A 27286-nucleotide genomic window follows, 5' to 3' on the forward strand; every position below is an offset into this window, starting at 1 on the left:
TTTAAAAAGCTTTTATTAAATATTAATTAATTTTTTAAATATAATTGCATTTTTTAAAGTAAATATATTAATTTTTTTATTTAATTCTGATGCAATTTCAATTACATAATTTGTATATAAATTATATTGTATTTTTTAAATAATTAAAAAAACAAACTTTTGATTAATTAAAAATGATTTACTCATTAAGAATACTTCATAATTATATCAAAATTTCTGTTAAAAATTATATTTGGTTAATACTTACCATAGAAATAATACGTAATTATGTCTATATCTTTAAATAGTTCTACATAAGAACAATGTTGACATAAATCTCAAATAATTTTAAATTTAAATTATTACAATTTTTTTAATGATTACATTATTTTTCAAGATATTGATGAAAAACAGTGTTCAGATTTGATTAGGAATTTATATTATTCAAAGGAATTCAATCTGGTAATGGGCCATCTTCAGACATGGATAGTGAAATCACACTTTTTACTTTCATCTATCCATACCTGAAGATGACTTTTACCAGGTTAAAAACATTAATATTCCTTCAACTTTGCCACTGTTGAAGATGCATTAATTCAATGGATTAACAACAATGGCTAGTTCATTCATTTTTCTACACATTAATTCCATAACTAAAATTTAAAAATCTTATACATATTTGTCATTTCCAATAGAACTGCCCTTAATTATAATCAAAATTGTTTATGAAGATAATTTTCAATTTATATAATTTCATAATTAGCTGTCATTATAGAATAATTATTGATAATCATTTTAATAATTTTTTCATTATTTCAGAATTATCATACTTATTAAAATTCATTTCCAACATTTTTAATTGTTTTGTAAATTATGAAGCTAAATATTTAATGACTTTAACTACATACTCTAGAAATTTTATAACTTATTTAATTATGAATTACAGTATCTAAAAAATATATTATTTTAAATTCTTTTGAAACATTAAAAAAATATCTGGCAGTCAATAAAAAAAGAAAATGCAATCAATCACATTTAGCATTTATTAAACTAAAAATTATCAATATATAAAAGTGTTTGGAAAATGAAGATTGAGAATTAATTTAAGATTCATATGCAGGATACACCAGATGCAGATGAATACATAATACCAAAAAAGCAAACTGATAATCCTTTTGTTGAACCAGGTCCTCAACAAACTGTTGTTGACATGAGAGGTTAGTAATTGTATTTTATTAATTATTATATCTATTGAATTTAGATATCACCTAAATTCAATAGGTATATATTATATAAATAATATATTTCATTAATAATGAATATTTTTAATAATAAATTATTTTTATCTTCTAATAATTTAATATTGCTTATTCTCGATCAAAATGCGTTTATCAAATAATTATTAATTAAAATTAATATCAAAAACATTAAATCCAGCAAGAAATAGAACATTTATTAACAGAATGAACATTTTCAACCATGTATTTTTTTTCATTTTTTTAATTATTAATAACAGTAATAAGTATTACTATTATTAATAATTATTAACGTCAATTTACCGTTATTATTATTTATTGACATTATAAATACAATGTATATATTATGGCCAATGGTGTGTAATGTAAAATAATGTGAATATCTGTTCATTTATATAAAAGATCAAAGTAACTTGACAATGATGTCTTTGACCAAATGCTCACATCATTGTACAAACATTAAACATTCACATCTTTCACCAGATATATTTTTTTCAAGTTAGTATTACTGACAGTTTGTTTGTTTTAAAACAACTGTTCAAAACAGTGTTTAAAACACTAAAGCATTTAAAACAAGTTGTTTAAAACTGTTTTAAACAATAAAAAAAATGTTTAGAACAGTGCAGAATCAAGTTAATTTTTTGTAAAAAAATTTGAAAATTTTTTTTTTTGATGAATATGCCTGTACAACAAAAGTATCATGAAATCCTGTATACTAAATCATGGGCCTGCTGAATTCTGAAAACTACATTTTTATATACTGTATCAAGATAACTTCTTCATGCACACTGGGGTGTGTATAATACCCGCTTGTTTTATTATACTGTATTAAGAATATTCAGGTATTTTTTATGAAATAAAGAAATAAATATTTACAAAATAATAAACACAATTCACATATACAGTATCATACATAAACACACATTTTATTAAAAAAGTAATAAAAAGTGATAATGATTATTGATTGAACAGTTGATTAATGAACACAACATAAATAGAAACTAACATTTACAAATACAAAATTTGTAATTTGTAAATTTAAGTTTTGCTTGTTTTAATATTTTAATTTTGGAATGCATCATCAGTTACTTTTAGAATTTCATTAAAAGTCAATGATCTTAATATTTGTTTAAACTGTTAATGTTATTTTGTTTTAACTTGTGATTTGAATTTAAAATTGGCATACAACTCACCTCATTGCATAATCCATGGGTTATTTGCGTGAAATTACAGTAAATACATGTTTAATATTTATAAATTAAATATTTTAGTTTATAAACCATGATAATGATTAGTTTAAAATATTACCAGTTCATTTCACTAAAAGATAAATTCTGACTTGAATATATACAAATGACTTTTTATATCATCATCAATCAATTTAAAAATAAATTTTGATAAATATTTGAAAAATTGTTTCAAATCATTTCATTATATAAAAAAATGCTACTATATTTCTTTTTTATTGTATCTTTTATCAAATTTTCTACTCTTATTAAGTAAAAAGTCAAAATTATGATGATGATGAAATTAAAATGCCATATTTTGTAGATTCTAAGTGCCTGATGATCGAAAGATGCCCTAAATATTAAAGCAAAAGTATTTGTTTGGCAATTGCAGTGAAATTTTTGTATTTAAAAATCTTTCTCATATACATTTTAATGTTATGTTGGTGTTTTATAATTTTTCTCAAATTTGATTATTTAAATTTGTTTTGAAAGTAGAATGAGTTACCTCAGAGACATGATTCTGAGGGTTAGCACTCTATGTCCCCATGGACTTCAATTATTTAATTAAAAGTTTTTAAAATGTTTTTTAATATGGTAGAATGTATTACATTGTAAAAACATTTTAAAAATTTTTAATTAAATAATTGAAGCCCTTGGGGACATATACTGCTAACCCTCAGAATCACATCTCTGAGGTAACTGAGTTTGAATGTTTGAAAAAGTCTTAAAATCATATGAATAGGTGTATGTTAATATATTTGCTTTCCTAAAATTGCCTGTAGATGTGGCTGTCATCTCATTGTTTTGGGATTTTTCATTTTAGGATTTTTTTTAAAACATTCAAACTCAATTATCTCAGAAACGTGATTCTGAGGATTAGCACTAAACATCCCCAAGGGCTTCAATTCTCTAGAGTTAGATTAATTAATTAATAATTATACATATCAATTAATTAACTTTCAACAGGAGACTTAAAAAATGAATATAAAATACATGTTGAAAATGTGAAGGTAAGTAAATACTGTATAAAGGAATGATGCTATTTTTCTGAACTCACATTGTGATCATGATTAACTTCATAATCTATATAATTTTTATTGAGTTTTTTTCAATATTGAATTATAAGGAAATTGTTTATGAAATTTGTTTATAAGACTTAAAATAATTTCATAAAAATGTACATAAATTTTATAAATTTAAGTTATCTTTCACAAATCTTTTCTGTCCTTTTAAACTCTATTCTAGTTAAGTTTTATAATATAATAATAATTATGCATATAGAGATAATTGAAATATATTAATATAAATAATTTATAGGTTTACTCAATGTGTCATTCAAAGCTGGAACTTATCCTAATAGTAATCAGTCTCAACCTTCGTTACTTCTTCCAGAAATACTTTATTAAAAACAAATGTTTTCAGCAGCCTACTTTATGGGCTTGCTTTAGGTTCTACATATTTGAATTGAATGGTTTACTGAGTGTTCCAAAATTGGAATGTTCCAACCGTTAAACTGACTTTTTAAAAAATGCATTTTTTAAAAAATTGAATTATTTAATGCATCAAATTAAATAAAAATAAAATAAACACATAAATAAATAAAAATAATTATATATGTGTTTATTTTATTTTTATTTAATTTGATGCATTAAATAATTCAATTTTTTAAAAAGTTAGTTTAAAGGTTGGAACATTCCAATTTTGGAATACTCAGTAAACTGTTCAATTCTAATGTGTAAAACCTGAAGCAAGCCTGTAAACTAAGCTAAAAACGTTTGTTTTCTTTCCAATCAGGTATTGCTGAAAGAAGTAAGGAAGGTGTGAAATTGATTGTTACAGATTTACAAAATAAAATTAATAATTAAGGAAATGATATTTGGCATAATATGAAAATTATGATTTAAAAGTTGGAAATTCATATATAATTTTTTAATTATAAATAATAGAATAAAAGTATTGCTTTTAAAATGAAATTCTTTATAAATTATAAAAGAAAGGATTATAACTCATTAGAATAAGAGTAAATTGATTGAAATATGTCATATATAATTAATTATGAATGATTTCTGTGTTTGTATGTTTTAAAATAATATTAAATATTAATTTTTAATGGTGTATTAAACTCATTTTTTAATTTTATTTACATTTATCAAATCATTACTAATATGTAAATTTCATTTATGACTGAAATTTTTTATATATTTTCAAAATTAGTTTTTTTTTTAATTTTTAATAACTGTAGATGTGTTGGTGCTGAATGACATTATAGAACAAGCAGCTGGGAGGCAAAGCAGAGCAAGTGAGAGAGGTAACTATCCTGTCCATCCACGGATCCAAGTCCTGCCCCTGTAGATGATGGTGATGCCTGTCTGCCAGTCCTATCCCTACCAACTACCTGGACTGCATTGAAGTTTTGGTTCTACAGTAGATAGCTGGACTCTTTTTTGCTTGAATTTCATTTCATACGAAGAAAGATATTTTTCAAAGTAGGTAGTTGCAGAACCAATGAACAAAACAGGGCAGCTACTTTCATTTAAAAACATGATGCTAACTGAATGCAGCATGCGAACAGCTTGGAAGATCCCTTATTTTAAATGGTAGTTGTCAAGATAGATGCAAAGGGCTTTCCACCATGTTTGTGCATGAAACATTTTTCCCATTGGGTGGCATGGGTGTCATATTCTATAGGGATTTTATTTCTAATTTATTTTCATTATAATATCTGCTGTGTAAGATAGGTTTTCATGATAAAATGTTGCATGTAGTGCTGTCTTCTTGTTGGATGATCAGTTGAATTTTGGCAAAATTTGTTTTATATTGTTAATTACTGTGTAGTTCTATCATGCTAACAATATATTAAAACATGTTGGCTGAGATATCACTTTCAGAAGTGGTAAAGTATATTTCATCTATTCTTAATGCTTAAAGATATTATCAGAAATTTTAAGACAATTGACAGTGCACAAATGTACCATTATTATTTTTTGTTATTAATATGTATAATTATAATTAACATTAAACTTTTTATTAATATTAAATATTTTTAAAAATAAATAATTTTAGATAGATATTCAATTTATCATTAATATTTTAAATAAATTAATTATTAATAACTTCTTCATAATTTTGAATTTGGTTGTTTGTGCACTATTTTATAAACTACCCAGTAGTCTGTCCTTTGTTGTGATGCATGGCAGTTTGTAGTTTGTGGTGTGCGTGGTGTGTCACTGTAGAGTAGACAGACCCGCCCACAGGCTACCCAACGGCCATACTTAAACATTATTCAGTGTCCATCTATTATTTTCCTACAGAGAGAGAGGAAGAGGAGAAACCCAAGTTCAAAGAAAAATTCTTGGCTCAGTGCTTGAAATGTATTGATATCTTCTGTCTGTGGGACTGTTGTCAGTGCTGGATCCGCATTCAAGAAATCATCACCCTCATCGTCTTCGATCCCTTCATGGAACTGTTTATTACTCTCTGCATTGTTGTCAACACACTCTTCATGGCCATGGATCATTACGATATGCATCCAGATTTTGAAAAATTCTTAACAACTGGCAATTATGTAAGTCAGGGCAAAGGCTGCAAATTACATCAATAGTTCAGTGATGCAACTCCTTTTTTTTAGATATATTTTTATTATTATGAATATTAATATAATCAAATTAATTTAACTCAATTTAATGCATATAAATTAAGATTTATATTTTGAAATCTAAATAATGTAATTTTGACTGAGTTGCATAACTGAATGAGCAACACAGTGCCTTTGAGATATATGATCATAAATTTCAATTTTAAAAAATTATATATATAAATATATATTATTTAATGCTGTTTATTTTTAAAAACATAATGCTTCCCCTTTGGTGATCAACTAGCCAGTCCACAACTGGAGAAATTAACCGCATGTGTAAAAAATCATTTCCCTGTGTGGCATTTTGGCTTTTTAATTTTATCGGGAAGCATTTCACCCATAAAATTGAGCTTATTAGCAAATTTATCCATACTTTTATTGCATGGCACCTATTTGATGCAAAGCAATTTGCTTTGTATGTGAGCAAAATATGCAGTTCATATTTTTCTTATCCTCCTGCAAAATTTGCTGGAATTTTTTAATCATTTGTCCTTATGCACTTTTGTATTATTTAATAACTACCTGAAGTTAAATATTTTCAACATGCTCATTATTTAGCTTGGCCTTGCAACATAAAATATAATTGTTTTTTTGGGTATGCAAAGATATTTACTTTGTTTAATGCAGTATAAACCAGCCAGAAATATAGGATTAAATTAATAAAAAAGTAATTTCCTTATCTGAGGTAAGCTGAAAAATTATATAGCAAGGTAGAATTATAGAGTAAAATAATATAGTTACTGATATAGTATAGAATGTTACAGTAGGTAATATTTTATGGTATTTTTTTTTTTTTTGTTTTTATCAGATAGGTAAATCATAATTATAAATTTGTGAAAATGCAAACTGCTAGTAGGAGATAAAAATACTGAGATGTTAATAAGGTCAAATGGATTTCACTTATTAGATTGTTCTACACAAATATCATTATATTATATTTAGTGTTATTAAAATTAAAACATTAAAAGAAAATTTAATTCAAAAATCTGATTTAAAAAATAATGGCAAATCATTTTATGGAATTTAAGTTTTCAGTTTGAGTTTTTAATTTATTAAATAATTTTTAATAAATATTAATTGAAACATTTTTATTTCCAGTTTAAGCAAGTTGAAAATAAATAAGAAATAATTTTATAGTTATAAATTTGTCCATAAATAATTTTTTCATTAGATTTTAGTTTTTTTTTTAAATATTATAAGGTATATGTAATAGAAATCTGGAAAAGTGTCATTGAAAGTCAGGAGAGTGGACAATTTTATAGTAATTTTGACACATGAAACTTCAAGTCAGAGGCAACAGTTACTGCAATTAGCAATACTGTTGATGTGTGAGAACATAAGACAACAGACTGATAAAATGATGGCACCTCTCAGCAGTACACAAAAGAAGAAAGCAATGTAGTGTTGTGTGATTTTTAGATAAAAACGAATTGACATCCCATTGGTATATTCAGATATAGTAAAGAGACAACTGCAAGAGTTGCACCCAGATGTACAAGTAGAGCCTTAAGGTTCAAAAGATTTTCTATAGCTGGGACTGCAATGAATGCAATGGAAAATCTTCCACAGAACTGTGGTTTGTTTTTGGAACTTTAGAACTCTACTCATACACTTATGTTCAACTCATATAGTCTTCTCCTTACCTTCATGAGCCAATGGGATGTCAATTAGTTTTTATCAAAAAATCAGACAACACTACATTACTCTTCCTTTGTGCACTTCTGAGTGCTGCAACCTTTTTATCAATCTGTTGTCTTATGTTCTTGCACATCAATAGTTTTGCAAGATGCAGTTATTGTTGTCTCTGACTTGGAAGTTTCATGTTTCAAAATTACTATATTGTTGTTCACTTTACAAACTTTTTATTAATATTTTTCAGTTTTCTATTGAACTTGCCTTGTATGTTTGAAATGAATTATTATGGAAAAAATTAATTACATTTTTTACATAAAATGCAAATTTTATGTAAAGAATGTATTATTATTTCTCAAAAAGGTAGAACAAGAAATTAAAGAATATTGAAATAAAAATTAAATATATTAATTTTATGCAGTTTAAAATTAATCAAAATCTAAAAATATAAATATGAAATTTTGATTGATTTTAAATTTATTTTCTCAAAAGTTTAAATTTAGAATGTTTTCTTTTTCAATAAAATTACTGATAAAATTTTTCTTGTTTCAGATTGTAAAATGTTCTAAATAATACTTTATTGCAGTTTTAGAACCTATAACTGATGTGATATAAAAACAAAAGATAAAGATCACCACAAACGTTTTCAAACTGCTGTGAGTTCTTTTTCAGGTGTGAAACAGAATAACTGATGGGACAGAGCAAACCGTTATGGAAATTCAGGAAATATTAGAAGGTGTTACAAGAGATGCACGCGTGTTCATCTGGTTGACATATCGTGAACTTAAAGTTCGGAGTCCATCAACACCTGCCAGGCCGATGACAGAACCAACTCATCCTTAAAATTGATGCAGTTGTCATTGAGGTTTGATTTATAAATGTGAATGACTTCTAGCCACTTAAGGTGTTCGGCATGTGACGTAGCATGTACGAGCTTCGCCTGGTGGAAGGCCGCCTCAATATGTGGGTTGGTGGTGTATGTGGCGAGGGCGGAAGCATTTCTCTGATGATGTATGTCCACTATATGTTCCTGTACTCTGACTTCCAAGGAGCATTTTGTGGATCCGATGTATACAAGGTCCCTATCAAATCTGTTGTCCCTAATGGGATACTATAGATGCCAGGGAGTCTGTTCAGGTTGGGGAGGTCGAGATCGCCAAGAAATGACATATTCAGATCACATACAGATGTCCTACCATCTTTGACATCCTTCGCAATGGAAAAGGGACCTCCAACCGGATAGGGACCTCGTATACATCGGATCCACAAAATGCTCCTTGGAAGTCAGAGTACAGGAACATATAGCGGATATACGTCATCAGAGAAATACTTCCGCCCTCACCACATATGCCGCCAACCCACACATTGAGGTGGCCTTCCACCAGGCGAAGCTCTTACATGCTACGTCACATGCCGAACACCTTAAGTGGCTAGAAGTCATTCACATTTATAAATCAAACCTCAATGACAACTGCATCAATTTTAAGGATGAGTTGGTTCTGTCATCGGCCTGGCAGGTGTTGATGGACTCCGAACTTTAAGTTCACGATATGTCAACCAGATGAACACGCGTGCATCTCTTGTAACACCTTCTAATATTTCCTGAATTTCCATAACGGTTTGCTCTGTCCCATCAGTTATTCTGTTTCACACCTGAAGAAGAACTTACAGCAGTTCAAAAACGTTTGTGGTGATCTTTATCTTTTGTTTTTATATCACACTGGTTATAGGTTCTAAGAGTGCAATATTTAACACATCCTGGTGTTTTGTGATGTAGTTTAAATAATACTTTATTTGTGTATAATAAATAAATTATAAACCTCTGATGATAAATCTCTTTTAAAAATTAAAGTTTGAGCAGTAATTTTTAAAGGTTGCAAATTTTAAAATTACAGAAATTCAAAGTTACTTTCAAATATAAAGAATAAATTTAAAATTATTTTAAATAATATTTTATCAATAAAGTAGCATTATTTTAATTTCAATGATAAATATAAAATATGATTCATCGAAGTATAAAAAATAGAGAGATAGCTTAAAAATATTATAAATAAATTACATAATAGCAATCTTTATTATTTGAATGAATTAAACTGAATGCATAGAAAAAAATTAATTTCCTCCAGTTTGTTAAATAAAGTAATTTTTAAAAAATATATACAGTAGAACTCAGTTAAGAAGTTTCTACTTTAGAAGCTTTCTCACATGAGAAGTTTAATTTTAAAGTTCTAATTTTTCCCCATTAGGATGTGTAAATTTTTTCTGTATAAAATGTTCCTGTTTAAGAAAATTTTTCACTTAAGTACTTAAGTACATAGAAATTTTTGGCCATGACTGTAAAAATGGACTTGCTTAAGAAGTTCTTTAACTGTATATTATCAAAACTTTTATACATTTAATTGCATACAAACAAATCAAAATAATTACATTAGAAAATGCACAAAATTTTTTGTCATTTTGCATATGACTTTGGGTTGCTTTGAACATGGATTTTACAATTTTCTTACATAGTTATTTGCAACAAACAGCAAGTTCTGAAAAGTGTTACCTATATGTGGGTTATGCTACATATCTTTAATGAATTTTAGCACAGTAGACTTTTTGTAGATCTGTGGATTTTTATGGGAATCATAAAATATATTTGTTTTACATAACAAAATGGATGAAGCTGGGCTACATTAGACAAATAATAAAGCCAATCACTGCCATATGCCATTGGGCTATATAATGGCTATTATATAGCCATTATATAGCCTGATGGCATACGACAGTGGTTGGCTTTATTATTATAATGTATTAGGTTTTAGTAGAGTTGTTTATTAGACAAATAAATAAGTAGACACTGTATAAGCTTAATTCACTTTAATGTGATGGAAAATTTTAAAATATATATGGATTATTGAATGATAAGCAGAAATGAAAATAATATAACTTAAGAAGTTTTTTAATTGGTTCCTTGAAAAAGAATCAAAGTTCTACTGTATTGACTTTTCATTATTAATGTAAAAAACAAATTAAAACTGAATTTTTTTAGCATCTGTCTAAAAATTGTATTGAAAAATTTTATGTTTATACTTTATGAAAAATTTTATGTTTATATTGTATTTCTATTAAACTTAGTATTTGTAACAAACAAAAAAAAAATTAAACCCATTAAACAAGTAAAATTCCAATATTCATAATATTTCACTTATTATTAAAACTTTATCAATTTTTTTAAACAAAATACCAAGCTTAAATTAGTTGAATTGCTGTGCCAATGTTATTTCTGCCATTCAAGAATATATTGAATAAGACAGAATTTACAACAGTTTATAAAACAAAAAAAAAAATTGAAATAATTTCTTGTCATTTTTCTTTGTTTACAATTCATAATGCTTGCAATACACAATTATATAAATTCATTAATGTATAATAGAATACAAAAATTAACTTTTATTCAATTATTTTAATCAATTATTTTAATTTGTAAAATAGTTTCTACAATATATTTACAGTATCCTTGCTAGTGGATATTGCTAAGCTAAGTAACTTCTTATTCACATTCATAATATTTAAAATATGTTAAATACTTTATAAACAGTAATAGTTTGATATTGTGAAAAAATTTTACATTTTTAATTTAGATGATTTTTTCCATTAAGTATGAATGTTAATTGAAGTTTTATATTCTTTAATTTGTCATTTTAAAAATATCAATAATCTTTATGAAATACTAAAATAAATTCTAATTACTACAACTGTATCATGAGTAATAAAATGAATAATACTAAGTGTGTCTAAAAACTTCAAGGATTGACTTTTTTAAATTAAAATACAAGCAGCATGATTTGTCAGCTAATAGTTGAATTATTTAGTGTCAGATTTTGATAATCAACAATTCTTTCGTTTGTGTAGTTAACATATTTCATACTAATGAATTTTCTAAATTTTCTACCTTGAACTGATAAAAACAAATATATATTTTTTATATATTATGTATTCACTAAAATGAAAAAAACTAATCTAGCCTAGTTACAAAATAAAAAATTGACTACTTTTAATATATAATTCAACACATTTAATAAATGTATACAGAGAATAATCACTGTAATTATTATTATTAGTTCTTACTAATTTTTTTATTTTTAGAGTGGAGCAGTAATCACATATAAAATAGGCATAAAAGTGTTTCCTTTGCTCAGCATTAGCAATAAAAATATGTTTATTCTAGAATGTCTGTTTTCATCAATATTATTTTTAGGTTATAATTTTTGCAGACTTAAAAATTCTCTTTGAATTTGTAATCAAATAAACACTAATCCCATTAAATTAATAAGAATTATCCCACTAGCCCATTAAAAGTTAGATAACTAAAATATTTAATTTAATAATTAACATATAAAAAGGTAAATCATAAATGCAAAATATGACTACAGATATTAAAGCCAACATCTGATTACACCATTGTAAAAAGCACATCATCTAAACACAATTTATTTAAAATTTATTTACAGTGTTTTCATGTGTATAACCTGTGAGAGTGTATAATCTGCAGAAAACTGCTAGAGCAAAAATAAAACTTTCCTTAACCCATGCCACTGTATATCCTGTGTCTTCATAAACATGATTTCATAATTGCAATTTAAAATTGGCATATAACCCATAACTAGTATGATCAGATGCCTTTATTGAAATGAGAAAGGACACAATCTGTCTTTTATTTTCATTTTTCAATGCCTATATTTCATAAAAGCAGTGGTAGATTTCCATATAAACATATTTCTATCTTCATGGTAATCTTATCAGGTAACCAAGTAAATAATGTCATTTTTTTGAAATGTGAATAAAAATGCTTGTATTTTTTGTTTAAAATAATTTTATTCATCAAAATATTCATCTTCACATTCAATTACATTTTCTCAGCAGGTGAAAATGTCATTTTTATAAATGATTTGAAATGACTGCTGAAAAAATCCTTCTTTGTGTTTGGAGAACTTTGAGAGGTATTGTTCTTCACAAGTACTTGAATGTTGGTCAAACCCTCACAGTAGATTTGTACAGTGAGCAATGACAAAGAGTACATGACAAATTAAGACTAAAGCAGTCATTTTTGATAAATTGTTGAGATGGTTTTGTTTTTACAAGATAATGCTCATCCATATTGCAGAAATTACAAGAAATAAAATAATGCAATTGGGATGGGAACTTTTATCTCATCCTTCTTATTGTGTTGACTTATTTCTGCTGGATTATCACATTTTTTTATCTTTGGATAATCATATGCATGGAAAACAATTTACAAATCACAACTATAAGAGAAGTAACTCAATTTTTAATGCTAGAAATGGTATTTTCAAATTGCCCTTCCATTGGAAAAGTGTAATTGAATGTGAAGGTGAATATTTTGATATTTTTGTTTAAAATTATTTTAAACAAAAAATGTAAGCATTTTTATTTACATTTAAAAAAATGACATTATTTATTTGATTACTTGCTATATCAATCCATATCCTTCTTCATAGAAATCTATGAATTACCAAAGCTTTGTATGCATACTACAGTGGGTGATCGGTTAACAAACATAATCCGTTCCAAGACTTTGTTCGCTATCTGAATTGTTCGTTAACCGATTATCGATTTACCATAGATTTCTATGGGAATTTGATTAATTCGTTCTGGAGACCCCCAAAAATAAAAATACATATATACATGGTCTTGCATTTTTATTAGTCATGTTTTTTTCCATTTGTGGGGTTAAAGAATCTGTCCAATGTCAATTGCTTTTCTATCTTCTTCATGAATTTTCATAAGTAATTAATAGCATTGTAATTGTAGAGATCCCTAGGCTTATTAACCTCAACCTGGTTTGGATGCCATTTTAAAACCGTTGTTCTGACATCTTCAAAAGATCTTTAATAGCAGATATCGGCATAAATCTGCATTTTCAGCAGAAAACGTAAAAGAATTGTTTCTGTCAGAAATATTACAAGGGCTGGAATTATTGATACAAGGGAGGGTTTCAAAGTTTGGGGAAATACTATCCGATCAGTATATACTGGGTAGAACGTCGATGTCAACATCTCTCATGCTCCGAAAAGTTTCGAATTGTTGCCTGAAGACAAAGGAAGTTTTGGTATTCGTTATTTTACATCGCTCCTTCTTGGGTTTGTTCAGTCAAGTGTTTGTTATCCGAACATGTGTTCGTTGTCCGATCATAAAAATCTTTCGCGAAAGTGTTCGTTATCCGATTTGTTCATTAACCGATCACCCACTATATAAGAAACTCAAATTTGTAAATATTTATAGTTAATATGAAAACTATAGCTTTTAAATCAAAATCTAAAAAATAATATAAATAGAATGTTTAGTTATTAACTTTTTTTTACTCTTTCACTTTTTAGGCACTAAGATGGCCTTTTATCAAAACCATCATTGATTTGGCCAGGCTCTTAATAGGGTGGCTGGATGTGAGGGATGAAGCTGCCATATTTGGGATGGATCACTCTCTGAAAAATTCCTGGGGTTCTTTGACCTGTCTAGATTCATTCCCAAGTCTCTCAGATTGGCAGGCTGATACCTTAACTGCTTGATCATCTGGTTGCTTAGTAACTAAAAAATCATTCAATTATACTATTTTGGAGTGGCTGAAAGTGGAGTGAAAGTTTGAGAATAGCATTAATCAGTTTTAAGTGTTCTATAATCCAGTTGTAGAAATCTGGCAACCTATTCATAACCCTTTCAATGTGTATTTCAAACACAGATAAGCCAGGAATTACATGCATTAACATATAGTAAATGATGCATATTTTACTGTGTTATTGTTGTCAATTAGAATGTCTACAGAATGATATGATAAATTTTTAATGATTTCATATATGTACAGATATAGATAATGATGCTAATCACGTTACACTCATATGGAGTTGTTCAAACAGTTAAGAAAAACTAAATTGGTATATGGCATGCTAGTGCTCCACATGCTTGTTGCTTGCCTTCCCATAGACTTAATGTTGTACTTTTGCCACTCCACCACATCTGAACTATTGCACCTTTCTCAAAATTTTTCTTTAGACATATCATTTACAGCATAAGAGCTTGAATTTGATACCTGAACTGTATTTTTAGTCTCAGTCATTTACTCAAACTCAGTCAGAAAACTGAGTCTTTCAGTTAATATATAGACTCTTACTTTTTAAAACTCAATTTTCTACAATATTGTAACAGTACTACATCCTCTTATTATATGAGAATTTTTACAAGACTTTTCAGCCATAACTGTTGACATTTTTTTTAAAAATCTTTTTTATGTTTAAGATAGTGTCTCCAATTTCTTGGTTAATGGTTATGATTTCATATACCATTCTTTGTTTCCACTTGTGTTTTTTTTTACTATTAAACTATATAAATTAATTTATTTTAGCAATTTTTATATTTTGTAACCTCTCAACTGCAATTGCTTAGCAACAAAGTACTGCACAAAAATGTAATTTAAAAAAAAATGAAGACTATCACATTCAGAAGATTGCCAGAATTGTTAAAACTATTTTGATGTATAAAAGATTTATTTACAAAATTTAAAAAAAATCCTGATGAAAAGTTTCCTTGGAAGTACTAAATAAATTTTGTTTATTGAATATCTTCAAGAAAGCTGTACTTCACTTTTTATTTATAAGATTTATGGAATAAAACTTGAAATTAAATAATAGAAAAATTTAATATTCATGTAAATTATATATTTGTATAAAATTTAAAACTATAGTTTTAATAATAATCAATTTATAAACTATTTTGGTTATTGGGAATTATAAGATATTTAGTTTGTTTTAAATTAAATTCAGTTAGTTAATTAAAATGTAATGAATACAACATGACATATATATATATATATTAAACTTATATATATAAACATAAGGATTTATGTTAAATATATGGAATAATAGTTTATTAAAACCATTTACTTAAAATGTGTGTATATATATTTATATATATGTATGCACATACAATATTCATAATTTATTTAGTATAGCATTCAGAATATGTTTAAATTTCAAAGTAGAAAGAAGCTTAAATTTTTCCTCCATATGGATTTTAATGAAAATTAAATACCAAACCCAATGATATGTGTAGTAATTTTTTTCTTACAAATATTCAGATTCTTTATATAAAAAAGTTTGTCTAAATATTTATAGAAAACTTAATTTATAAATTTGTATTTGTACAATTAAAGACAAAATGCACTTTTTAAAAATTAAAGTGTTATTATCAAATAATTTTTCAAATACTTATTTGAATATTGTACATTTTTGAATTATTTTAAGGCTATTTATTAATCATAAGCAGGGCTGTCAAAAGCTTGTATGGGGCCTATGGTTAAAGCAGTGCTTGTTTATTCTTTAACAGGCCCCTTTTGCTATCTTTTCTTTGAACAAATGAAATACATAGAATGTTTCCTTACTAATAAAAAGTAGTCTTAAACAAATTTATTGTTAGTAAAAACAACATTAATTTATAGGGTAAGTACCACTATAGGCTTCAGTTTTCTGTGGATTCAGGGAAAATCTCCATTTTCCCCTCTCAATGGCCCTGATCACAGGTCTAAAAAATATTCAAAATTTAATAAAAACTTTAAGGATTTTTTACAATTTGTGAATTGTCTCATAATATGCATAATTATTTACTTGGATATTTCAGAATGATTTTGTGTTAAAAAATATTTAAGCAACAAAAATATTTAAGCAATTCAATAATAAATATTTATTCACTGCAACTGATCTTACAGACATTATGTCTGTAAGATCAGTTGCAGTGAATAAATATTTATTATTGAATTGCTTAAATATTTTTGTTGCTTAAATATTTTTTAACACAAAATCATTCTGAAATATCCAAGTAAATAATTATGCATATTATGAGACAATTCACAAATTGTAAAAAATCCTTAAAGTTTTTATTAAATTTTGAATATTTTTTAGACCTGTGATCAGGGCCATTGAGAGGGGAAAATGGAGATTTTCCCTGAATCCACAGAAAACTGAAGCCTATAGTGGTACTTACCCTATAAATTAATGTTGTTTTTACTAACAATAAATTTGTTTAAGACTACTTTTTATTAGTAAGGAAACATTCTATGTATTTCATTTGTTCAAAGAAAAGATAGCAAAAGGGGCCTGTTAAAGAATAAACAAGCACTGCTTTAACCATAGGCCCCATACAAGCTTTTGACAGCCCTGCTTATGATTAATAAATAGCCTTAAAATAATTCAAAAATGTACAATATTCAAATAAGTATTTGAAAAATTATTTGATAATAACACTTTAATTTTTAAAAAGTGCATTTTGTCTTTAATTGTACAAATACAAATTTATAAATTAAGTTTTCTATAAATATTTAGACAAACTTTTTTATATAAAGAATCTGAATATTTGTAAGAAAAAAATTACTACACATATCATTGGGTTTGGTATTTAATTTTCATTAAAATCCATATGGAGGAAAAATTTAAGCTTCTTTCTACTTTGAAATTTAAACATATTCTGAATGCTATACTAAATAAATTATGAATATTGTATGTGCATACATATATATAAATATATATACACACATTTTAAGTAAATGGTTTTAATAAACTATTATTCCATATATTTAACATAAATCCTTATGTTTATATATATAAGTTTAATATATATATATATATGTCATGTTGTATTCATTACATTTTAATTAACTAACTGAATTTAATTTAAAACAAACTAAATATCTTATAATTCCCAATAACCAAAATAGTTTATAAATTGATTATTATTAAAACTATAGTTTTAAATTTTATACAAATATATAATTTACATGAATATTAAATTTTTCTATTATTTAATTTCAAGTTTTATTCCATAAATCTTATAAATAAAAAGTGAAGTACAGCTTTCTTGAAGATATTCAATAAACAAAATTTATTTAGTACTTCCAAGGAAACTTTTCATCAGGATTTTTTTTAAATTTTGTAAATAAATCTTTTATACATCAAAATAGTTTTAACAATTCTGGCAATCTTCTGAATGTGATAGTCTTCATTTTTTTTTAAATTACATTTTTGTGCAGTACTTTGTTGCTAAGCAATTGCAGTTGAGAGGTTACAAAATATAAAAATTGCTAAAATAAATTAATTTATATAGTTTAATAGTAAAAAAAAACACAAGTGGAAACAAAGAATGGTATATGAAATCATAACCATTAACCAAGAAATTGGAGACACTATCTTAAACATAAAAAAGATTTTTAAAAAAAATGTCAACAGTTATGGCTGAAAAGTCTTGTAAAAATTCTCATATAATAAGAGGATGTAGTACTGTTACAATATTGTAGAAAATTGAGTTTTAAAAAGTAAGAGTCTATATATTAACTGAAAGACTCAGTTTTCTGACTGAGTTTGAGTAAATGACTGAGACTAAAAATACAGTTCAGGTATCAAATTCAAGCTCTTATGCTGTAAATGATATGTCTAAAGAAAAATTTTGAGAAAGGTGCAATAGTTCAGATGTGGTGGAGTGGCAAAAGTACAACATTAAGTCTATGGGAAGGCAAGCAACAAGCATGTGGAGCACTAGCATGCCATATACCAATTTAGTTTTTCTTAACTGTTTGAACAACTCCATATGAGTGTAACGTGATTAGCATCATTATCTATATCTGTACATATATGAAATCATTAAAAATTTATCATATCATTCTGTAGACATTCTAATTGACAACAATAACACAGTAAAATATGCATCATTTACTATATGTTAATGCATGTAATTCCTGGCTTATCTGTGTTTGAAATACACATTGAAAGGGTTATGAATAGGTTGCCAGATTTCTACAACTGGATTATAGAACACTTAAAACTGATTAATGCTATTCTCAAACTTTCACTCCACTTTCAGCCACTCCAAAATAGTATAATTGAATGATTTTTTAGTTACTAAGCAACCAGATGATCAAGCAGTTAAGGTATCAGCCTGCCAATCTGAGAGACTTGGGAATGAATCTAGACAGGTCAAAGAACCCCAGGAATTTTTCAGAGAGTGATCCATCCCAAATATGGCAGCTTCATCCCTCACATCCAGCCACCCTATTAAGAGCCTGGCCAAATCAATGATGGTTTTGATAAAAGGCCATCTTAGTGCCTAAAAAGTGAAAGAGTAAAAAAAAGTTAATAACTAAACATTCTATTTATATTATTTTTTAGATTTTGATTTAAAAGCTATAGTTTTCATATTAACTATAAATACAGTAGAACCTCGATTATCCGGACTAATTGGGGATGAAGGTAATCCGGATAAGGAAAAATCCGGATAATTGAAATAAATACTTTAATTTGTCTTTTAATGATAATACAACACGTTTTCTTTTCGATGACATGTCGATAATATTAAAAGTGAATACTGTATTTAAACCGTGATCAAATTTTCAAGAAACAAACGTTCGTATTGAATTTGGACTACTACTGACCAACGCTAACAGACTACGTATTGTTTAAAAGGCCCTCTGGTGNCAGTAAAATTTTAACGTAAAATTATTTGACAGGATACGTTCTTTACCTGTATTTGAAGTGAGTAAAAAAACACGCCAGCAGCTTCGGCAGACAGAAGCGCCCCCTTTTTACACAATTTATTATTCATCAAATAACAAAATGAATAAAAAATTTATAAATTGTTTGAAATATGATGATGATGATGGGTTAACATTATTTAAATTCTCAATGAGAAGAAAACCACATCACCCCATTTATGTTTCTGAGTTATACATTTTTCACAATTATATATTAAATATTTTCTGCACAGTACTTTTTCCATTGTAAAACACTTCAGTTATATGTTTTTCATTTATATGATTTCACACTTACACCTTATATTTTTCAGTATCCTATGGCACTTTTTTCTTTCATATTCACTTTATATTTTTCATTTCAAAGTGGTTAAAAACATTGAAATATGTATTGAAAAAGTGAATTATGTATTAGCATCAATAACCTGAAGTGAACAACCAGCAAATGCAAACAGCAGAGTAAATAATACAGTATGTAATGTGTGATGCTGTTTTTGATGAATTTTCCCATTTAGCAAATTGGTTCTCCAGTCCAACACATTTTAAATTTTTGCTTTCCATGTTTTGTGGTGTGAACCAATTTTGCTAAAAAATAAAAAATCACTTTCAGGTTTCTCATTCACTTTCACTATTCACTGTTAGTATTAGCTAACCTTTTGAATGACTGTTCATTCTTTCACACAACTGGAGTTTTGATGAAAAGAGGCTGATATTACATACTGTATCAGCATGCAGGGGCATATCTATGTTTTTCACAGTCTAGTCCAATGGAGCCCCATTTTTTGTTAAATTAAGAATCTTTAAATTGGGGTTTAAAATTCATTTTTAATAACATCAAAATCAGAGTTGAAATATATTATAATGAAAAGTATTAAAAATTTATGATACTAATTCAATTTTTGTGGGCCCTTGACATTTGGGGGCCCAGGGCTTAATCCCTATTAGTCCCTATATAGATCTGCCTCTGCCAGCATATATGTGACAAGACCATAAAAAAAATACAAACAAAACTTGCTCATTAATTTTTAAGCCTTTGTGTCCTTATTATACAATTTTATTATTTAAATGCCTACTAGGACAGATCGTATTATTAGGACTTATTATACCCTTTTTTCTGGATATGTTTCCTCATTTTGCAGGATTTGGACACTGGTATAATAAGTTTTAATAATACAATCTGTTTTAGTAGACATTTAAATAATAAAACTTGATCAATTTTTTAAAGGTATGTAACAATTTCACACTGTTTCACTTTTCCTTTTATATTGTGTTCAAATGAATACATATAGTAAATTGAAACTTCTTTGTTAAGAATTACGTGTACAGATTCAGTTGTACATTTATATAAATAGAAAATATTCAGTCTAATAGAATAAATATACATTGAACTTAGGCTGGTTTTTTTTCAAGCTCCGATCGTCCATAAAACAAAGACAAGTGTAAATAACAAAATGAATTTATTACCAAAAGTTAGGCACAAACATGGTTACTTTTCGACATAATCACTGTGAAGATTGAGGCATTTGTCATATCTGTGGATGAGCTTTTCCATTTTCTTGTCATAGAATGTTGCCGCCAATAACTTGAGATGGGCCTTAATTAATATTGTTTTGAAGATAGTCATTAGTCTTGAACCTCTGCCCTCCTAGCCACTTTTTTTTGTTCAGGAAAGAGGTGGAAATTGCTCGGTGCTAAATCATGGTGCTATACACTGGGTGTTTAAAGGTGGTGAAGACTTCCACTCAACTTGGAACTTTTTAATGTGTGAAGACTTCCACCTCTTTTCTGAACTGAAAACATGGCTAGCAGGGCAGAGGTTTGAGACTAATGACAATCTTCAAAACAATGTTGTTAAGGCCATCTCAATTCACTGGTGGCAACATTCTATGACAAGGAGATGGAAAAGCTTGTCCTCAGATATGACAAATGCCTCGATCTTCATGGTGATTATGTCGAAAAGTAACCATGTTAGTACTGTACTTAACTTTTGGTAATAAATTCATTTAGTTATTTACACTTGTCTTTGTTTTATGGACCATTGGAAGTTGAAAAAAACAGCCCTCATACAAAAATGAATGAATTATGGGACAATATCCTTAAAAATTAATGTTTTTTAATGTAAATGATTTTTGCCTTAGGCCCATGTAATGTAGTAGAACACCCCATATAAAAAAATGTTAGGTGAGTAAAGTGATATTAATTTATTAAACAAATTTTTAAATTACATTGTAATTATTTTAATTAATGATGCCTTCAATATACGCTATTTTAAATTGGCCTAAAATTTAAATTATTAACTTAGTTTAATCATAGCCCAATATTTGGCAGATTGTCTGGCTTTAAGTAAATATATTTTTATTTTTTAAGAAAATTGCTGTATTACAGAAGTATTTATACAGTATTTTATTTGCTATAGTCTGAGAAGGTACATTACTGATGATCAAAATGTGGTATAATGTTATATGGTGAACAAAATAAAACTCCTTTTTAATTGTATGTTGTTTTGAATGATGGAATATGAAAAACACTTATGTGGTTTTTTCTTCTCATTGAGAATTTAAATTGTTAATTGTTGTTTTTTTGGAATAATTTCAGAATCAAAAAATAACATTTGAAGTGCATATTTTGATTAATGACAAGCATATTAATATGGCTTAAAATATGAAAGGAACATATTAAAGTACTGTATTTTTATGCATAGAACATATGGGTTTTCTGCGGTTGAAATACACATTTGAAAGTGATGTATATTTTATGAACAGGTGATTTATGTGCTAATTTTAAATTGCAGTTAGAAACTTATGCTATGGAGAAATAGACTGCTTTCATAGGAAGAGAATATAGCAACAAGGATTGTATAAAGCTTTTATCTTCATTATAGAAAAAATTTTTGGTGTATAGCATAGTGGATTATACAGCACAGAAAACTATGATTTGTATTGAAGGCAAGAACAATATATCCCATGGAATTGAAATAATTGCTTTAATACTAAAAATTACATTAACTATTAATTATAACATATGCAGCTATTAATAATTTTAAAATTTATTTAAAAAGATGCAATAAGTTATATATGTGAATAGTTAGAATGTTAGGAGTATTAAGTACTGGGGTTGGATGTCACGCCAACAGTTATCTCAATCAAAACTTCTTCCAAAACTTCAGACTATGAGGCGTTAAATATGATTAAAAATAATTTATTCTTGCGAGCGCTTTCGACGTAAATACGCACGTTGTCTTCAGGCAATACAAATCAAACAGAAATACGTCGAAAGCGCTTGCAAGAATAAATTATTTTTAATCATATTTAACACCTCATAGTCTGAAGTTTTGGAAGAAGTTTTGATTGAGTTAGAATGTTTGTGTTCATGTGTAGTGTGGATAATCAAATAAAAATGAGTATTTTTCAAAAGAAAGTTGTTAAAAAAATGGTTCGAAAACATATATACAGTATATGAAAAAAACTATTTTACCTGTAATTTGCAATACTTCATGAAAATGGATAAAACGGTACAATGGTGAAATCAAAAATTAGACTTCTTATTTAAGGAAGTCAAAAAGTATTTAGTAAGGAACATTTTAGGCTGTTATTCTAGTCTAATTCAGCTTATAAATACATTGAAAATTTTAAATTTTTTGTTCTACACATTTCAATGTATTTGTAAGCTGTGGATGATTAGAATAATGGCTAAATATATTTTATTATTAAATATATTTTGGTTTCCTTAAGTAAGCAATGTATCTAATTTTTGATATAATAATATAACTTAAAATATTTTCTGAAACATTTACTCTGAACATTTTCTCTCATCTGTAAGAAAATATTTTAAATAAAAATTCATTGGTCTAATTTTGAATAAACTGAAAATAAAAGTTAAGGTAATATATAACTTAAAATAGAAGAAAATAATATATATTAATTAATTTATAAATACTTATTCTTAAGTCTTATCTTAATAAATTTTCAATGATAAGTTTTTTATTTCATTATTATTGTAAAGGAGAAATTTTAAGTTATGTTATTGATTATAGTAATAAAAATTATTACATATAGTCAAATTTTCAAGAAAAGCAGCAACTAAGTTTATATTTTAATATTAAGATGTCTTAACTTAATATGCAATCAATCAGAACTTGTGTGAAATGGAATTAAAAATAATTATGCTTTACTAATATATTCATTTCATTATTTAGAACTGAGAATTTTGAATAGTTGCTACTAGTTATATTTTTAATGATAATTTAATTAATTAGTAATTGATTATTTATTAATATATGGAAAAAGCTTTCTTAAATTAAAAAAAAACTTAACATGAGATTATTTATTACATTTAATTGTGTTATCATTTAATTCACATAAATTTATCTTAATTATTTCAAGATGAAATTATAGCTGAAGAATAATACAATTAAATTTTTTCAAATAATCTCAGATAAATTGTTTGTTTATGAATTTCATATTATATTAGAAAGTAGTATAGAAATTACAAATTTGTTTAAAATTAAATTGTTACTTAACAGTTAATATTTTCTTGTATTTCTTTCATGTCTGGTTGTTGTTTTTCAGTTTCATTAATGGCCATCACCATCTGCCTGTAATACCAGACTTATTATACCAGTAATGGAATTATTGCCTAAATTAAGAAATCATCTTTTATTCACTCATTTTTATACAGAGAATGCATTTTGGACCATATTGTCCCTCATCTACCCAGTAAATATATTTTTATTTTTTAAGAAAATTGCTGTATTACAGAAGTATTTATACAGTATTTTATTTGCTATAGTCTGAGAAGGTACATTACTGATGATNCTTTTTAAAAATTAAAGTGTTATTATCAAATAATTTTTCAAATACTTATTTGAATATTGTACATTTTTGAATTATTTTAAGGCTATTTATTAATCATAAGCAGGGCTGTCAAAAGCTTGTATGGGGCCTATGGTTAAAGCAGTGCTTGTTTATTCTTTAACAGGCCCCTTTTGCTATCTTTTCTTTGAACAAATGAAATACATAGAATGTTTCCTTACTAATAAAAAGTAGTCTTAAACAAATTTATTGTTAGTAAAAACAACATTAATTTATAGGGTAAGTACCACTATAGGCTTCAGTTTTCTGTGGATTCAGGGAAAATCTCCATTTTCCCCTCTCAATGGCCCTGATCACAGGTCTAAAAAATATTCAAAATTTAATAAAAACTTTAAGGATTTTTTACAATTTGTGAATTGTCTCATAATATGCATAATTATTTACTTGGATATTTCAGAATGATTTTGTGTTAAAAAATATTTAAGCAACAAAAATATTTAAGCAATTCAATAATAAATATTTATTCACTGCAACTGATCTTACAGACATTATGTCTGTAAGATCAGTTGCAGTGAATAAATATTTATTATTGAATTGCTTAAATATTTTTGTTGCTTAAATATTTTTTAACACAAAATCATTCTGAAATATCCAAGTAAATAATTATGCATATTATGAGACAATTCACAAATTGTAAAAAATCCTTAAAGTTTTTATTAAATTTTGAATATTTTTTAGACCTGTGATCAGGGCCATTGAGAGGGGAAAATGGAGATTTTCCCTGAATCCACAGAAAACTGAAGCCTATAGTGGTACTTACCCTATAAATTAATGTTGTTTTTACTAACAATAAATTTGTTTAAGACTACTTTTTATTAGTAAGGAAACATTCTATGTATTTCATTTGTTCAAAGAAAAGATAGCAAAAGGGGCCTGTTAAAGAATAAACAAGCACTGCTTTAACCATAGGCCCCATACAAGCTTTTGACAGCCCTGCTTATGATTAATAAATAGCCTTAAAATAATTCAAAAATGTACAATATTCAAATAAGTATTTGAAAAATTATTTGATAATAACACTTTAATTTTTAAAAAGTGCATTTTGTCTTTAATTGTACAAATACAAATTTATAAATTAAGTTTTCTATAAATATTTAGACAAACTTTTTTATATAAAGAATCTGAATATTTGTAAGAAAAAAATTACTACACATATCATTGGGTTTGGTATTTAATTTTCATTAAAATCCATATGGAGGAAAAATTTAAGCTTCTTTCTACTTTGAAATTTAAACATATTCTGAATGCTATACTAAATAAATTATGAATATTGTATGTGCATACATATATATAAATATATATACACACATTTTAAGTAAATGGTTTTAATAAACTATTATTCCATATATTTAACATAAATCCTTATGTTTATATATATAAGTTTAATATATATATATATATGTCATGTTGTATTCATTACATTTTAATTAACTAACTGAATTTAATTTAAAACAAACTAAATATCTTATAATTCCCAATAACCAAAATAGTTTATAAATTGATTATTATTAAAACTATAGTTTTAAATTTTATACAAATATATAATTTACATGAATATTAAATTTTTCTATTATTTAATTTCAAGTTTTATTCCATAAATCTTATAAATAAAAAGTGAAGTACAGCTTTCTTGAAGATATTCAATAAACAAAATTTATTTAGTACTTCCAAGGAAACTTTTCATCAGGATTTTTTTTAAATTTTGTAAATAAATCTTTTATACATCAAAATAGTTTTAACAATTCTGGCAATCTTCTGAATGTGATAGTCTTCATTTTTTTTTAAATTACATTTTTGTGCAGTACTTTGTTGCTAAGCAATTGCAGTTGAGAGGTTACAAAATATAAAAATTGCTAAAATAAATTAATTTATATAGTTTAATAGTAAAAAAAAACACAAGTGGAAACAAAGAATGGTATATGAAATCATAACCATTAACCAAGAAATTGGAGACACTATCTTAAACATAAAAAAGATTTTTAAAAAAAATGTCAACAGTTATGGCTGAAAAGTCTTGTAAAAATTCTCATATAATAAGAGGATGTAGTACTGTTACAATATTGTAGAAAATTGAGTTTTAAAAAGTAAGAGTCTATATATTAACTGAAAGACTCAGTTTTCTGACTGAGTTTGAGTAAATGACTGAGACTAAAAATACAGTTCAGGTATCAAATTCAAGCTCTTATGCTGTAAATGATATGTCTAAAGAAAAATTTTGAGAAAGGTGCAATAGTTCAGATGTGGTGGAGTGGCAAAAGTACAACATTAAGTCTATGGGAAGGCAAGCAACAAGCATGTGGAGCACTAGCATGCCATATACCAATTTAGTTTTTCTTAACTGTTTGAACAACTCCATATGAGTGTAACGTGATTAGCATCATTATCTATATCTGTACATATATGAAATCATTAAAAATTTATCATATCATTCTGTAGACATTCTAATTGACAACAATAACACAGTAAAATATGCATCATTTACTATATGTTAATGCATGTAATTCCTGGCTTATCTGTGTTTGAAATACACATTGAAAGGGTTATGAATAGGTTGCCAGATTTCTACAACTGGATTATAGAACACTTAAAACTGATTAATGCTATTCTCAAACTTTCACTCCACTTTCAGCCACTCCAAAATAGTATAATTGAATGATTTTTTAGTTACTAAGCAACCAGATGATCAAGCAGTTAAGGTATCAGCCTGCCAATCTGAGAGACTTGGGAATGAATCTAGACAGGTCAAAGAACCCCAGGAATTTTTCAGAGAGTGATNAGTCAACTTTTGTAAACTTTAACAAAATTAAAATATTTTGGTAAATGGTATTATTTTACCAGAAATAGAAAATTTTAGTCTTAGGCATTTTAGGGAAAAAGTTTGAATAGTGTTAATTGAATATAAAATTTCTTAACTAATTGTTTAGGTAATCATTGAGTGTGAATAAGTCAGGGTTTTTCATTTAGAACATACATATTTGAAACTTTTTATTCTTTATAATTTATTTTAGGAGTATGGCTATACAAAAGAGATTAAAATAAGATTAAACTTTTCTTTTCTGGCAAATTTGTATCATTTATTATTGATAAATTTGAAATCATGATTGAAAACTTTT

General features: G+C 26.4%; 1 protein-coding gene across 1 annotated transcript in view; it reads left to right on the forward strand.

The window, feature by feature from the left end:
* The window catches only part of LOC111637513 (sodium channel protein para-like), a 179834-nt gene that overhangs the window by 125386 nt on the left and 27162 nt on the right, over nt 1–27286 (forward strand). The window contains exons 10-12 of the mRNA XM_023383020.1: nt 1100–1196; nt 4707–4772; nt 5776–6029. Coding sequence (XP_023238788.1) covers nt 1100–1196; nt 4707–4772; nt 5776–6029 — 417 coding nt within the window. The remainder of the gene's footprint in view (nt 1–1099; nt 1197–4706; nt 4773–5775; nt 6030–27286) is intronic.

Source organism: Centruroides sculpturatus, unplaced genomic scaffold (assembly GCF_000671375.1).
Source record: "Centruroides sculpturatus isolate CEXI.00-Female unplaced genomic scaffold, Cexi_2.0 scaffold824, whole genome shotgun sequence".
Lineage (NCBI taxonomy): Eukaryota > Metazoa > Arthropoda > Arachnida > Scorpiones > Buthidae > Centruroides > Centruroides sculpturatus.